The 16,543-nt window shown below is 34.7% G+C and overlaps 1 protein-coding gene across 1 annotated transcript; it reads left to right on the forward strand.

Annotated features, from left to right (window-relative positions):
- Positions 1–619: 619 nt before the first annotated feature.
- Positions 620–1,573, forward strand: LOC131675441 (uncharacterized protein K02A2.6-like). Its single transcript, XM_058954422.1, has one exon. The coding sequence runs from the start codon at positions 620–622 to the stop codon at positions 1,571–1,573; it is 954 nt and encodes a 317-aa protein (XP_058810405.1).
- Positions 1,574–16,543: the final 14,970 nt, after the last annotated feature.

Raw genomic sequence — 16,543 nt, forward strand, 5'->3', positions numbered from 1 at the left:
TTCAGGGCTGGGAATTTGTCAACAAAAGATGGACGAGTGTCTCGCAGGAATACCCGGAGTTATAACGTACTTGGATAATATTTACATCACGGGCCGAAATACTGCCGAGCATATACAGCGACTCGAGCAAACATGCAAGCGTCTATCTGATTGTAACTTGCGTGTAAATAAAGTAAAGAGTGAATTCCTAAAAGAACAAATAGACGTATTGGGTTTTGTTATTAACCGTGACGGCCTCCACAAATCAAAATCAAAAGTTAAAGCAATGGTGGAAGCGCCAAGGCCAACTTCGCTTAAGGAAGCAAACTCATTTTTAGGCTTGATCAATTTCTACTCGCGTTTCCTCAAAGATAGGGCTATAAAATTACAAGCATTATATGATTGCGCGAACAAAGACAAGTTTCAATGGAATGAAAAATGCGAAGAAGCATTTAACTGGGTCAAATTAAAATAGATATCTCCCCGTGTATTAGCATACTACGACCCAAACAAGAAAATTGTTCTAGCTTGCGATGCGTCGGCATATGGGTTGTCAGCTATCCTCTCGCATATCTTCGACGATGGCACTGATTGTGAGAGGCCTATAGCTTACGCGTCAAAAAGAATTCCATCGAACGAGATGAACCGCGCAATCATAGATAAAGAGGCAAGCGCAATTGTGTTCGGGTTCAAACGCTTTTACGGTTTCATCTACGGCAAGGAAATTATATTACGAACCGATCACAAGCCTCTACAATATATTTTCAGCCCTAAAAAAGGCATTCCCTTGACGGCGGCCGGAAGGCTACAGAGAGCAGCGTGTTTTCTGTCCGGATTTAATTACAAAATTGAATATATTAAATCAAAGGATAATGGAAACTGTGACGCTTTATCGCGATTACCTATTGAAGACGATACAGACACGCTGTACTCTGACCTTTCACCTATATATTACATTGATAAAGGGTTCGTGACAATCGATTGTAAAACTATACAAACAGAAACGCAACGCGATGAAACTCTTAAGAAAATAATGTTATATGTAAAAGATGGTTGGCCTAATGTGATTCCAGAGTCAGTAAAAAAATTCAAAAACAAAAAAGACGAACTTTCTCTCGAAAGTGGATGTTTATTTTGGGGAATAAGAATTATTATTCCAGAGAAACTTAGGGCAATACTCTTACGTGAATTACATATGTCACACATGGGCATGGTTAAAATTAAAATGCTCGCCAGGTCGTACGTCTGGTGGCCAAACATCGACGACAACATCGAAAATTTAGTCAAGTCGTGTAAAATTTGCAATGAAATGCAAAAAAATCCACCCAAAGCAATTTTAACGTCATGGCCTTGGCCAGAAAAAGCTTGGTCGCGCATACACCTTGATTTCTTGGGTCCCTTCTTGGGTCATATATTTCTGGTTGTCATTGATGCTCATTCTAAATGGCCCGAAATAATCAATTTTAAAAATAATACAAAGACATATCGCGTGATCGAAGAATGTAAAAACCTGTTTGCGAGATTTAGATTTCCCTTACGTGTTGTATCTGATAATGGGCCGCAATTTAGAAGCTCCGAGTTTCATGATTTTTAAAAAAATTACAAAATTACACACACATTTTCACCTCTGCACCACCCTGCCGCAAACGGCGCAGCCAAAAATTTTGTCCATACATTTAAGGATAAGGTCGAAAAGATCGTGAAAGGGGGAGAGAGCGTGAATGACGCGGTTAATATTTTCCTTTTTGACTATCGTGCTTGTAAACATTGCTCAACCGGAAAAAGTCCAGCAGAACTTATTTACAATCGAGAGTTGCGCACTAGATTTGATTTGTTGCGTCCGGCTCACACCAAATCGGTCGTAGAAAAAAGCCAGCGTGATCAAGTCAAGTCGTACCACGGCTCACGAAAAACCCAATTTGAACCAGGTCAACCTGTCACCGTTTCAAACTACAGTGTCGACGGAAAAAAGCGTATACCAGGCGTGATTGAAAAACAAGTCTCACCCTCGACGTAACGTGTGAATGTCGCGCCGGGAAATACCTGTAAACAACATAAGAACCAGCTGATCAGTACGGACGTGGGCAATCCCAGGCGTTCCGCGCGCATAGCCGCTAAATTAATAGGTGGAGGAAACTGGAATGTACACAGATGTATGTGTACATCACAGTTTGTGCGTTATGTTATCGTACGAGCCAAGGCGAGTCGCCGAAACAGGCAGTTATCGCCAGGCGCTCATGGCTATCACAGCGAGCCTCGCCGGCATACTTGTATACACTCAACTAATTGTACTCCTATGTTCACTATGAAATAAAGGTAGACTTAGAAAATACAACATTCACCTTACTCCTGATTCAATACCTCCTAATGACGAAGCCGAGCAACTAACGTGAACATAGCCCTGCCAGGTATATGTAACAGTTCCCTAATATGAAAAAATGGCTGGCGGGGAAAAGATTTCATTCAAACCAGGAGGTGATAGCAGAAACGAATACCTATTTTACAGACTTAGACAAATTCTATTATTATTATTTGGAAGGGATTAACAAACTAGAGCAGCGCTGGATGAAGTGTATAAGCCTAAAAGGAGACTATGTTAAAAAATAAAAAAGATTTATTAAAAAAAATCAAGCAGTTTTTATTTTTGCACGGACTTTTCAAACGTCCCTCGTATTATAAAATCATCTTACTATATATACGTTAAATAAAATAGAAATCGAGATCAAAATAGAGAGAGGCGGTTGTTGTGGCTCCAAAACCAAATTAGTATGGACAGGTTTTAAAAGTGCAGCGAACCTCGAAGAGCTTCATTCTGTCTCAAGAATCGAGTAGTAGCTGTTATAGCAGTAGTAGTAGTGGAAGACCTAAGATTCACTATCTCTTTACCTGTAGCAAGATGGATCTTAAAATGTTGAATAACATTGGAATGAAGCTCTTCGATGTACTTTTTGAAAAGAGTCATCATGAATTGTATGAATGCATTTTAATTAATAAACGCACTATAAAATATCTATAAGTAGAGTGCCGTCACGCTCCTATATGGTCATGAAATTATACTCTAGCACTAATACAATCATATAGTATGAGAGGTGGCGCCTTTAATATAACATACTAATTAATATATGTAGATTCATGGGTTTAGCGGGTTACAGTAATTTAGTGAAAATAACTAAAGAGATTATACATAGGACCGTTGCAATAATTAGCTTCACTAGTTTTTTGCAATGTTTGTAAGTTTATAGCATCGTTACTATGCTGAGGATCGGCTATATTGCAAATTCTTTTGTCATTCACATCGTATTGTTTGTCTTTAGTAATTTTATACCGTACACCAAGAGGACCTCGATTACCCTTCTTTTTATTCGATTTACGTCCAAATAAATCAGCACCCATTTTATTCTCCATTTTTTTCATATCACTTATGATGAGCGTTAGTGATTTCAAGAAGTTTTATATAATTTTCAATATCCGATAAACTGATTATTTTAGAATCAGGTTATTTACGAAAGAGAAATTCCATTAAACCAGGCGTCTTACTGTATGCTTTATCATTGACAGTCACGTTATCGTTTTCGAAGGAAATATGAGAATTGACTATGACATGTATTTTCTTGCAAGCGAACACCGAATGTATTGTGAAATTACTTTTCTGTTGAGGTTCATCCATTAGTCGAATGTAATTTCCTACAGTCGAATCATGCAATTGATGTTTTGGTGTTTTGTAGTTAGATTTTAACTAACTTTGTCTAAATTTATTGCAGTTGTATCAAGTGATGATTCAGTGGTCTTACTAAATTCGTCTTCATCATCATCAATAGAAATAGCGGATTCAAATGTAGTATCAAGCAGTTGCAATGTAGAATTTAATTCATTAACAGAACTATTGAAATATCGAAATTTATAGAGAGTGTCAGTTGTTTTTTTACTTAAAAACTTTATCGAACGTAATTTTCTTCTCTTTGTTCGTTTCTTGTTCAGTAGTAGCGTTAATTTTATCAATAGCTACCTCCACAAGTTTCTTCAATGGATCAACCATAGGTTTATAAGTTTCATTCAATGAATTTTCTAAATCAGTTTTGTCACGTTTTATTACTTGATACTTACGTCTAACGGCATCACGAGCCTCCGATCATTGCTCGAGTACCCTCTTTTGTCTTTCAAAATCAGCCATATTGACGATTGTAATTTCTAAAGTTAAATAATCTTTATTTGCTCACTCCGCTATATTTATAGCAAAAGAATCAAATCCCTTTCTATACCGTCCATGATTGATTGGTCTATCTCCATCAATAACTATAAATCCATGATTATCGTCTCTCCAACATTTTGAACAAATTGCTTTAAACATCTCAAAAGTCATATCTGAGTTAACATGATCATTGTAAATATGTTTAATATTCATGTCATCTTGTCGATACAAAACTAGTAAATTCACATTATCTCGAATGAGATGCTTCGGTATGCGAGCATATGATTAACAGAGATAGAAACTATCTACTTTTTTATGTCTTCCTATACAAAAGAATGCTCTCACTTTGTCCTACTTTTCAGTGGCTATATCATCAAAAATCGTGATGGAATTTGGAAGAGCTTTATCTGATGAAACAACTGTCTCATGCTCTCTGAACGCATGATACTGTATACCATCAATCGGATCCAATAAATCTTTTAAAAATTTATACTTGGGTTGATTAACCCATTAAAGCCCATGCCAAAACCGCATAAGATAGCGCTAAAATAACTATACTATTCATAGTATAAATGAAAAAACAGTTATCCATGTTTCTTCTTTTGCTATTTGCAATTGTCTATAAACAGTTATTTAAACAAATTACCCAAAAAGTTGATATTTTTAAAAACTGCTTGCGGCAATCGATTCTACCGGAAAAATATGACAAATATGTATATGACGTTTTCTGGTGAGACTTCAAATTTTTAGTATAAAACGGTTATACTAAGTTTTTTATACTAAGAATATTCATTTGGTTTCTTTTATGTGTTCATATTGATTTATAACCATCGGTATTAAATCTCGGATGCACATATTTATAGTAATTTCCTAATATCAAATTTAAGTCAATTGAGTGGTTGATTAAAGGACTTTAAATAAACAAAAACGTTTTCAAATTTACGAGGGTGGTCGGATAAGTACTTAGTCTACAAAAGAAAAATGAAAATTTTGGAAAAGTGGCGTTTTATTTTTCAAAATAGTCTTCTTTTAGTTCAATACACTTGGCCCAGCAATGCTTCAACTTCTTTAACCCGTCTGGAAAATACGTTTCCTCGACGTCTGAAAAGTAGGCTTCCGTGGCAGCGATTACCTCCTCATTCGACTTAAATTTCTGCCCGGCGAATGACTTTTTCAAGTTTGGAAACAAAAAGAAGTCGCACGGGTCTAAATCTGGAGAATACGGTGGATGGGGCAGCAGTTCGTAGCCTAATTCGACCAATTTGGCCATGGCGACGGCGGAGGTGTGAGCCGGTGTCATGGTGGAGGAGCACTTTTTTCTTCGCCAAATGGGGCATTTTTTTCTGCAATTCGACGTCGAATCGGCCCAATAATTCGGCATAATACAGCCCTCTGACCGTTTTGCCCCTCTCCAGGTAGTCGATGTAGATCACACCTTGTGAATCCCAGAAAACGGTGGCCATCACCTTTACGGCCGATGGGGCAGTCTTCGCCTTCTTCGGAGCACTTTCACCGGGTAAAGTCCACTGTTTCGACTGTTCCTTAGTCTCTGGTGTATACCAGTGGATCCACGTTTCGTCGACTGTCACGAAACGACGCAGAAACTCCTTCCGATTGCGCTTAAACAGCGTCAGACATTGCTCTGAAGTTATCTCACGGTTGCGCTTGTTGTCCGGAGTGAGCAAACGCGGCAGCCATCGCGCCGACAGCTTTCTCATGCCCAAAATTTCATGCAGGACATGACCCACGCTGTCTTTTGAGATACCTACGATCTTAGCTATCTCGCGCACCTTCAATCGTCGATCTGCCAATACGAGATCGTGAATTTTTGTCACGTTATCCTCCGTGGTAGCCGTTTTCGGAGCACCTGGACATGGCTCTTCAAAAATCGACCTGCAACCACGTTGAAACTCGTTAAACCAATTTTTGACGGTCGCCATCGAAGGAGAAGAGTCACCGTACACAGCATCCAAGCGCTTTTTGATTTCGCTGCGCGATTTGCCTTCCAAAAACAAGAATCGAATCACCAACCGATGCTGCTCTTTTTCCATTTTTCAAAAATCAACGGATACACTTGCTTTCACACGCTCTCAAAAATAAACTACAACTCCGATCCGGCTGAAATCTTGACAGTAACCATCGAGAAGGTTGTACTACGTGATAGAATATTTCATTTGCGAGAGTGGCGCCATCGGGCGGTGAGGCTAAGTACTTATTGGACCACCCTCGTAAGTCCATTAGGATGTGTGATTAGTGTTAGCAAACAGTTATTTTTCCCACAGTCTCTAGGGCCACAGAAAACTGCTCGCATACTGTCAGGTAGTAGTTCGCCATGTCTTTTTTTTCGTTTTTCAGTCTACACAACACTATCAAAATTTATGGCTTGATACTTGAGAGGTTGCTCTTTGAAGTCCATATTGTTTACAAGTCACCGATCGAATAATGAATGAGTCTACTGACTATAAATACTGCTTATATATTTTTAGTTTTATTAGACTTTGTCTTCTAATGAAATCTAATCATTCGTCGTAAAAGAAAGACTGGGGGTGGTGGCTCAGTAAATAAGAACATTAATACTTACTATTCGAAGCTCATTTGCCTGGTTATCAGTATTGCGAACCAGGAACTAAATTAAAAAAACGACTTGCTCGGGGTGGTCCTGGAAAAATTCCGCTAGACGCTGCACAGTGTTCCAAATCAGAAAAAAATCTCCAAAATGAAATAAACCGCGAACCAATACCCCTAGCGAAATGAACCCAACGGCATTTTAAATCTGAAATGATTTAGAATAAAGGAAAAATGGTCGCGTATGAATCACTTAAACTTTTGACCTTCAAAATGAAGGTCAAAGTTCAAATTTTCTCAAGAAAAGAGAATTTTTCGAGTTTTAAATATGGTTCAGTAATTTTTTTTTAAAAAGTAAAGAAGCCATTTTGTAGCTTTTTCAATAACAAATAATAACCTGTCATTCAAAATTTTTTTTTTGTTTATTTTTGAACAAAAAAAATTAGGTCAAAGTATCAACATTTTCAACGAGTCTATAATCTCAGCACACAAGACAGAAAATATCTATAACAAGCATATTATATAGATTATTTCTATGTAATTTTTCCCGCTGAACACCACTCCGTAGTCAGAAGTGGCCTACCACGTTCCGTTATCATTTTTAATGCGAAATACTCCTCAAAATACAGCTAATTCGCGATTAAAAAATGAACGGAGCATTACGAAGCGATTCTACTTCAGGTTCAGATTCAGCGAATCAAAATATATAAATATACTTAATCAATTAACTGCTTGTTACATTTTTATTACTGAACTATTTTTTTAAATAAAATAATCTGTTTTTTTTGTTCCACCTATTTCACCTCTAGCATGAGACTCATAGATTGTGAATATATAACCACCTCGTTAATCGTAATCACTATAAGAATCTTCAAAATTGAAAACATCGTCAATTGTGCAATCCAAAGGATCTTTTAAGCTTCCATCCTCGATATTATCTTTATCTTGAATTGTTACAGTACTACAAATTATAAATCATTTCATAGATTTAAATAATATAAGTTAATAATTTATTAATATCACAATCGTAGAAAAAAATACCTTATAAAAAAACTTCAATTTTTTCTAGAAAACATTGAGTTTGCTTTCGTGACTGTAAACGTTCTCCAAGATGTAAGAGTGTAAGATATATTTGGATCTGATAAGTACATGGTTCGATTAAACACATCCAAAAGTCTATGTTGTCGACTGTCTTGGCGAGCCCTATGTATCATATTCTTCCTGTTTAATTTGTGCCATGCTTCACTCGAATCTTCGGAGTAATATGATATAGGCAAAGAAAATTTCCGAGAGATTTCGCACCCATGTCTTAATAATTTATGCGTGGAAACGTTCATCCTACTCCACGAATATAATGTATAATGTAGTTCATATGTCTCTTTTCGAGTTTATCCAAATCCAATCGGTTTTTTGATTTGAAGCAAATTAAAATTTGTGCTATATTTTTAACTAAAGTATGATCCAACTCTAAACTATCAGAAAACAATATAGGATCACTGAAGCATCTTCTCGCCAGATTGCCCGTATTGGTCGTTCTGTGCCCTTGTAAGCATAAATCGACTTTAACTCCAAAGTTATCGTATAGTACAGTTTGAATTTTCCGTTTCTGTTGCTTGAAAGTTTCTAATGAAATAAAATCAAAAATTTAAGCAATAAGCAATCATCTTTAATTATAAAATCAAATAAGTCAACAAATATATGACCAATGATAGGATAATCTTACCCTGCAAATTGGCACGCACATCCCATGTTTTTATTGTTAGTCTATATGACAAGTGTAATAAATTTTCAAACGCTTTTATCTCGACATGCAGTAGCCCTAATCAAAATAATAATGAGTCTTTATTAGGAATAAATTTTTCTTTTGTATTTCCGAATTGGTGTGTCGTTTTTAAACACATAAGGCATCTGGTGGTAGCAGAATTTCCTACCAAAGTATTAACGCATTTTCCGTCAAACATTGTTTTATGTAGAAGATATGTTGAGCAGACCGATTTGCTATTTTCCAATTTAAATTTATGTTTTTTCAAATAAGTGATTTCTCCATTTAATCGTCCAATCTCTTTTGTTACTGCCGCAGTATCCTCCTTTTCAAAAGACATTCTCAGTGGTCGAGTTAAACGAATGCTTTGAGATGTAGGGTTTAACCAAATATAATTATCGTTATAACTATTGGCAATTTGAATAACATTAAAACAGGTAACAAAAAGAGACTGCTGAGCACTGGTAATATTTTCATCTGGACTATTAGATTTTTGTTGAGGATTCAAATGATTAGCAGAGCTATCAAATCCAAGATTTACTGTCATTTCTAAATTCAATAAACTCATATCGTCCCAATCTTTTGCCTCACTGTTAGCTAAGCGTTAGTAGTATAGCAATGTATGTTCCAACACACCTGCGGGGGGTCTGTAACCCTTTGACCCCACCGGGCTTAACCCTTTCATGTTAATAATAATTATTATTGTTAACAATTATTATTAACAATATTCGTGGGGGTGCCCTTGGTTTAACCCTTTGATTCCCTGGCCTCTATCCCCTCCATGTTAATTATTATTATTATTAATGTTAATAATTGTTTATAATTTTTGAGGAAGGATTCTAGGGCTCCTAGTCCCTAGGGCTCCTAGTCCCTAGGGACCCTATACCTAGTGCTTTCAGTCTAATTAAATTTAAATGTTTTTTTTTTAAAGTTATAAATATATATTATTAACAATTTACTTGCTACATTGAGAATGAAACGAATATAGAAAATAGCGACGATTTTTTGAAAAAAATGAAAAGACAGACAGGAGAATCGAACCGGAGTCCTCTGGTTTGGCAGGCTAGCGTTCTACCACTAGAGCCAATGCCACATGTACCTTAGAGGATGCATATTGTGTATATTAGCTACACACGCATACATTTGGTATAGGGCCCAAGCATGCGGAGGAGGAGGGGAGCGCATGCTGTCTATAGTTCTGGCCTGATGGGGATGCGCTACTATAGTAGTATTAAATGTATGCTCTCTCTCTAGCTCTGACTCAGCGTGGTCAATAGTGCGAGGAGGAGGGGAGCGCATGATCAGCTATGCTTACTAACTACCCTATTATCTTAAGTTGATTATGTCTATCATAAATGTAGATCACAGCTGGTTTGAGGGTGATCAAGCTTCTCCACTACTTTCAGAAAGAGAGAGCATCTATGCTTACTGGGCAATTCTTGGCTATTTCAAACAGTTTAAAACTTCAAATCACCAATTTTGTTCAAAGTTGATAGACTTGTTACCTATACAGAGGTCAACATCTGTAGAGTTTTAGATCAAAATATTGATAAGGGGCCGACTTATCAACTGTTGAAAAAATATTGGACTTTTTTTTATTAATTCGATTTCTCGGAGACTAATAAAGATATGGACATGATTCTTTTTTTAAAAGACGCGGAAAGAGTTTCACTTTTAAAATGTAAATAATAAAATATCAAATCATTTATTTATGCCATTGTTATAAACAATTTTTTCAAAAAATCGACAATATCTCAAAAAACGATATTTTTTTTTTTTAATTTTTGTACCATCGTGTTCCTTGTCATTTTTTACATAAGAAACCGTTGAGAAAATCGAGTGCCCGCTATTAGGATTAAGATAGCACTAAAATGAAACGAACCGCGCGCTAGCCGCTCGGCCGCTTGGCCGTCTGCTACTCGTTCGGTTCCAACGTTGCTTGCTGCAATTGCCTTCTTTAAAGAATAAATAATTTCATATTCTAACAGTTTATATGTATTTATTTAAATAATATATAAATTAATTAATTAAATAAGTAATTAAATTTAAATTTAATTTAATGACTTATTTACTTAAAATAACGTAATATAAAGTAATATAAGTAAAGTAATATAAGTAATATAAATGAACTATTATTTTGTACAATCTGAAACGACATTGAATGAACATTTGCTCTGTGAGTTTGATCGGGTGTGAGAATGACGTATATGCAAAAATATATGGTAGAAAATATAAACACTAATTTGTAATAGCTTTTAGAAGTCTTTAAAAGTCTTTGAATTTCTTACGAAAAAGAATTTATGCTAAATGTGAGGCTTACTTTTACTTTGCTCGACTACCTGAGTCACAGCGAAGCGATCAACAATCAGAGAACGGATTAGCTTCAAAAGTATATATAGTAGAAATTATAAACACCAATTTGTAATAGCTTCTAGAAGTCTTTATTAATGCTAAATGTGAGGCTTACTTTTACTTTGCTCGACTACCTGAGTCACAGCGAAGGGGTGAACAAGGAGAGAAGGGACTAGCTATAAAATATTCTAGATTTAGTAGTCTTTGACCTGAAACTGTGATCATTTGTGTTTCTCTAAGCTGAGTCAGTATGCATTCACCATCTGCCTGTGCCACGTCGCATTTGCATCTGGAAGAAGCTACATTTTGAAAAACTGCGATTTTGAAGTTATTTGCGTGTTTTCGTGTTACGATTCAAATAGCTTAATTATGAGTTTTAATTATTCTGTGTGTAAAAACATTTTTCAACTTCATAACAATAGTCGTAAAGGTTGTTTTAAGCCACCTCCAAACTGTATTTATGTAGAATTCCGCTCGTATCTGGAAAAAGGAGATGTTTTGTGTCCAACTTGTAAAAGAAAATGTTAGAAAGTAATAGCTAATCGAAAATTTGAAGGTAGTGTACAAAGTTCGATTAAAGATGTCGGATTGCATCATGGAAATGACGATGAAGTGAAGTACATGGATACAGAAATGGTATGTTCAGAGAAGTACAATTTTAATATAGACGATGAATTCAAGCTTGAAGGAAATAATCAACGTGATTATGTACTAAAAGCATTAAATGAATTGAATGACAAATTACATTTAAATAATATAAGTTTGATTGATCTGAAAAATCCTCGTATAGTTGAAGACAAAATTAATGCTCTCGTTGATTATTTGAAAGCTGCGATTCTAAGGGAACATAAAAATAATCATCAAAAGCATGAAAATAAAGATACCAGTGTATTAGATTCTAATTTTATCGATGAATTGAAAGAAAAGTATAAAAAAGCTACTACTCGGTTTGAAAAAATTCACATTTTAACAATTCTTCCACTTTCATGGAGTATACGTAAAATTCAAAAAGAAATAGGGTGCTCTCTTTATATTGCTTCAACCGCTAAAAAACTTCGTGCAAACGCAGGACTTCTATCCTATCCGCCGACGCGAACAAGAAAACATATCGTAACTGATAAGACTATAGAAAATGTAACATCATTTTTTTTGCAAGATGATATCAGTCGAATCTGCCCTGGGATGAAAGACTGTAAAAGTGTAAAAATTAATGAGAAACGAGAAAATATTAGAAAAAGATTATTACTCCATAGTCTTAAAGAAGCATACGCACTATTTAAAGAACAGTTTCCAGAAGATAAGATTGGATTCTCTATATTCTGTCAGTATCGACCAAAACAATGCGTTCTAGTAAGTGATTTAAATGGGTTTCATAATGTTTGTCTTTGTATATATCATCAAAATAATAAGTTAATGTTGGATGGGGCTTATAAGTTTTTAAAAGATAATGATACAATTCCGATAAATCAAAAGGAAATTTTTGAACATATACTATGTAATAATCCAACTGAGGCATGTAGCTATAATGCATGTTTTGAATGTCCTGGCTTTGGTTTCTTAGCTAATAAATTACTAACTTTTTTCATAAACAATTCAATTAGTAGTATCAAATTAAAACAATGGAAGAATGTGAATGGCAGACATCAATTAATTGATGTTGAGTTAATTAGAGAACAGTATGTCCATGAACTAACAGTGCAGTTTGTTAATAAATTTGGCATGCATGATTACGTAACGAAATGTCAACGTGATTTTGTAAGAACAAGAATTACGAATTTGCAGGATAATGAACTTGTTGTAATAATGGATTTTGCTGAAAATTATATATGTCAATTTCAAGATGAAATTCAATCCGCGTATTATACTAAAGATCAAATAACTATACATCCTTTTTCAGTTTACATAAAAATTAATGGTAAAGTCGAGCAAAAAAGTTTAGCTGTTATATCTGAAAGTTTAAAACATAATTCATATACTGTTTTATTATATCAAAAAAAATTAATTGAATTCGTCAAAAATACATTTCAAAATACTTTAAAAAAATTATTTATGTTAGTGATGGTGCCGGAAGCCAATATAAAAATAGAATGAATTTTCTAAACTTAGTTCGACATTACAGCATTTATTCTATTAGAGCAGAGTGGCATTTTTTTGCAAGTTGTCATGGTAAAAGTCCGTGTGATGGAATTGGTGGAGGTATAAAAAGATTAGCTCGACGAGAAAGCTTGCTCGGTAAAATCAAAGGTAATTCTGCAGAATTTTACAAATGGGCGAAGCAAGCTATGCCTAAAATAAGGTTTATTTACTGTAGTCAAGAAGAATATGAAATTTTTGAAAGTAGCATGTATAGTCAATTAGAAGATGCTCTTACTATACAAGGAACACAATCACTGCATGCATTCATTCCAGTTAGTGATGACAATACAACGGAAATTAAAGTAAAAAAAACTTCATACTCTTCTGAATTTGAAATAAGACGTATAATTTAAAGGGTTCTTTTTTGTAAAATTACTTGTAAATAACTTATTAAGAATATTATGGTGTAGGTCCGATAAAAAGACATTTTTAATGCGGCCGCATCCTAAATATGCGTCGGTCTCAAGCCCGCTCAAACGCAGAGAGCAAATGTTTAATTTCAATATTATATCAGATTGTATAAAAAAATAGTTCATTTACATTACTTACTTAATTAATACATTTATATATTATTTAAATAAATACATATAAACTGTTAGAATATGAAATTATTTATTCTTTAAAGAAGGCAATTGCAGCAAGCAACGTTGGAACCGCACGAGTAGCAGACGGCCAGGCGGCCGAGCGGCTAGCGCGCGGTTCGTTTCATTTTAGTGTTATCTTAATCCTAATAGCGGGCACTCGATTTTCTCAACGGTTTCTTATGTAAAAAATGACAAGGATCACGATGGTACAAAAATTAAAAAAAAAAAATATCGTTTTTTGAGATATTGTCGATTTTTTGAAAAAATTGTTTATAACAATGGCATAAATAAATGATTTGATATTTTATTATTTACATTTTAAAAGTGAAACTCTTTCCGCGTCTTTTAAAAAAAGAATCATGTCCATATCTTTATTAGTCTCCGAGAAATCGAATTAATAAAAAAAAGTCCAATATTTTTTCAACAGTTGATAAGTCGGCTCCTTATCAATATTTTGATCTAAAACTCTGCACAGATGTTGACCTCTGTATAGGTAACAAGTCTACCAACTTTGAACAAAATTGGTGATTTGAAGTTTTAAACTGTTTGAAATAGCCAAGAATTGCCCTACTACGTTCCCTCTTATCTTATGTTACCTATGACTATCGCAAATGTAGATCATAGACGGTTTAAGGATGGTCAAACAAAACTCATAGCGCGGACGCGTGACCTGCGTTTAATGTGTTTTTTGCGGATGACCATAAAGTCAGCGGGACGTCAAGATTTATAGTTTTTAGAAAGTGACAAACTTTCTAGCCTACGTGGGGTGGGAAAGAGTACACTAAACGTCCTATCTCACTCAAAGAATGTCTACGTTTGTGTGTAGCGTTACATATATTGTAGAAAATTCGTACCTGATAATAGTGTGAGTGTTCAGTAGGATTTTCGTTCGTCAGTCTTAAAGGAAACTTCGAGCTTTTCACAGTGAAGTGCTAATTGTTTATTATTATTTAAACATTAGTAAGTTTTATATTTTTTATAAAGTTTATTAATAAAAAATAAAACAACAACAATGGAAAATATCACCAAAGCGTGTGCGTTTTTAGAAACTGTAAGTATAATTTTAAATAATTTAAAAATAATTAAAATAACTTTTATAATTTTTGAATAATATTATTATTCAATTTCAGCTTACCAGTCCTACCATGCAGAACGTAGCAAAAGAGCCGTTATATCGGCTCTTAATTTTAATATTAATTACTGTAAGTATTTTTTTCTCATATATTTATTTATTTATTTATTTATTTATTATCATTTATTTTCAGTTGCAACGATTTGTGGAGGAGAGCAGTCCTCAAGGACTGCAAATCAGAGAAATGAAAGCTACGCTTCAACAAGTAAGTATTATTATAAAATTATAACAATTTATATTTTTTATTAATATTTAATTGTCTTATCTCTTTTCAGTGGATCGAGGAATCTATGGCGGCCAGAATGATGGCGCATCAAGTCGCGTATCAAATTGACAAGATTGTCAATGATCGCGTCAATGCAAAGTTAGAGCAACATAAGCGTGCGGACGCTATGAGGAGGCAGCAAGAATCCGCTCGATTGGAGCGGAAACGGAAAGCCGACTTAGCTAAAGCGGAGCAAGACGACCTTGCTGCGAAAGTTAAGCGAAGGCTTTTCAGCATAAACAACATTGCTGCACCATCAACAACAGCCATGGTGAATCAAGGTAATGGGACATCTTCGAGGATGTCAACGTCATCTGCGTCGATGACATTACACAGGCCTGCAAAATAGAGAGTCGTCACTGTTCTTTTACAACTTACGATCATTTCCGAAGTAATTTTTGGCGTAGAATTAGAATCCGTCGTCAGAATTGCTTCATCACGTCAGGTTTTTGAGTAATCGTCCCCTAAAGGTCGAAAAAACACGTTTTTTGGCCATATTCAAGGCTTGATTACATCGTGAGTTTATATTCTTTTCAAAAACGGTTGACGGCATCTTAAAGAAGCACTCTTACCCTTCAAAACCCATTTTTCAAATTTAAGATATCATTTTTTTTCATCAAGATATCATCAATGGAAATTTGCCATTTTTGAGGTTTCACCATGAGCTTAAAAATTCGGCCAATTTTCCTGGAAGAATACGATATATTTCTTAGTATTTTTGGATAATGATTCTAGAATCATTATAAGATCTAATTCTAGAATCATTGGATAATGATTCTAGAATCATTATAAAAAAAAAACTAAGAAATATATCGTATTCTTCCAGGAAAATTGGCCGAATTTTTAAGCTCATGGTGAAACCTCAAAAATGGCAAATTTCCATTGATGATATCTTGATGAAAAAAAATGATATCTTAAATTTGAAAAATGGGTTTTGAAGGGTAAGAGTGCTTCTTTAAGATGCCGTCAACCGTTTTTGAAAAGAATATAAACTCACGATGTAATCAAGCCTTGAATATGGCCAAAAAACGTGTTTTTTCGACCTTTAGGGGACGATTACTCAAAAACCTGACGTGATGAAGCAATTCTGACGACGGATTCTAATTCTACGCCAAAAATTACTTCGGAAATGACCCTCAGTTGCAAAAGAACAAAACCTTGCAGGCCTGTGTTATCATCGTCATCAGCAACGTCGAGGTCAACATCACCAGCGACGTCAACAGCAACCTCATCGACAGCAACATCCGCAGGCTGTCAAAGAGGAGATGATACCCAAATCGATAAACCACTCGATTTAACCGCTAATGTAAGTAATTACGTCATAGAAAGAATTAATAAATTTAAATTAAAAATAATAATTAAAAAATTTTTTTACAGAAAAAAATTCCGTTGGTAAAAAACGTTGAGTGTGTTCGACGAAAAGTAATTTTGATTCCGGCTCAACCAACAATGAGGAAGCCGACTCGCCCCTCTAAGGTCGTCGGATCCAAAAAAATTAAATAACAATAATATTAAAAAGAAAAAAAAATTGTATTTTTAATTTTATAAAAAAAGTAATAAATTATACTAAAATAAAAAA

Source organism: Phymastichus coffea, unplaced genomic scaffold (assembly GCF_024137745.1).
Source record: "Phymastichus coffea isolate CEN01 unplaced genomic scaffold, Cenicafe_Pcof_1.1 PCOF00021, whole genome shotgun sequence".
Lineage (NCBI taxonomy): Eukaryota > Metazoa > Arthropoda > Insecta > Hymenoptera > Eulophidae > Phymastichus > Phymastichus coffea.

Excerpts from the sequence above, each read along its gene's own strand:
- LOC131675441 (XM_058954422.1), top strand. The coding sequence starts at position 620 with ATGAACCGCGCAATCATAGATAAAGAGGCAAGCGCAATTGTGTTCGGG.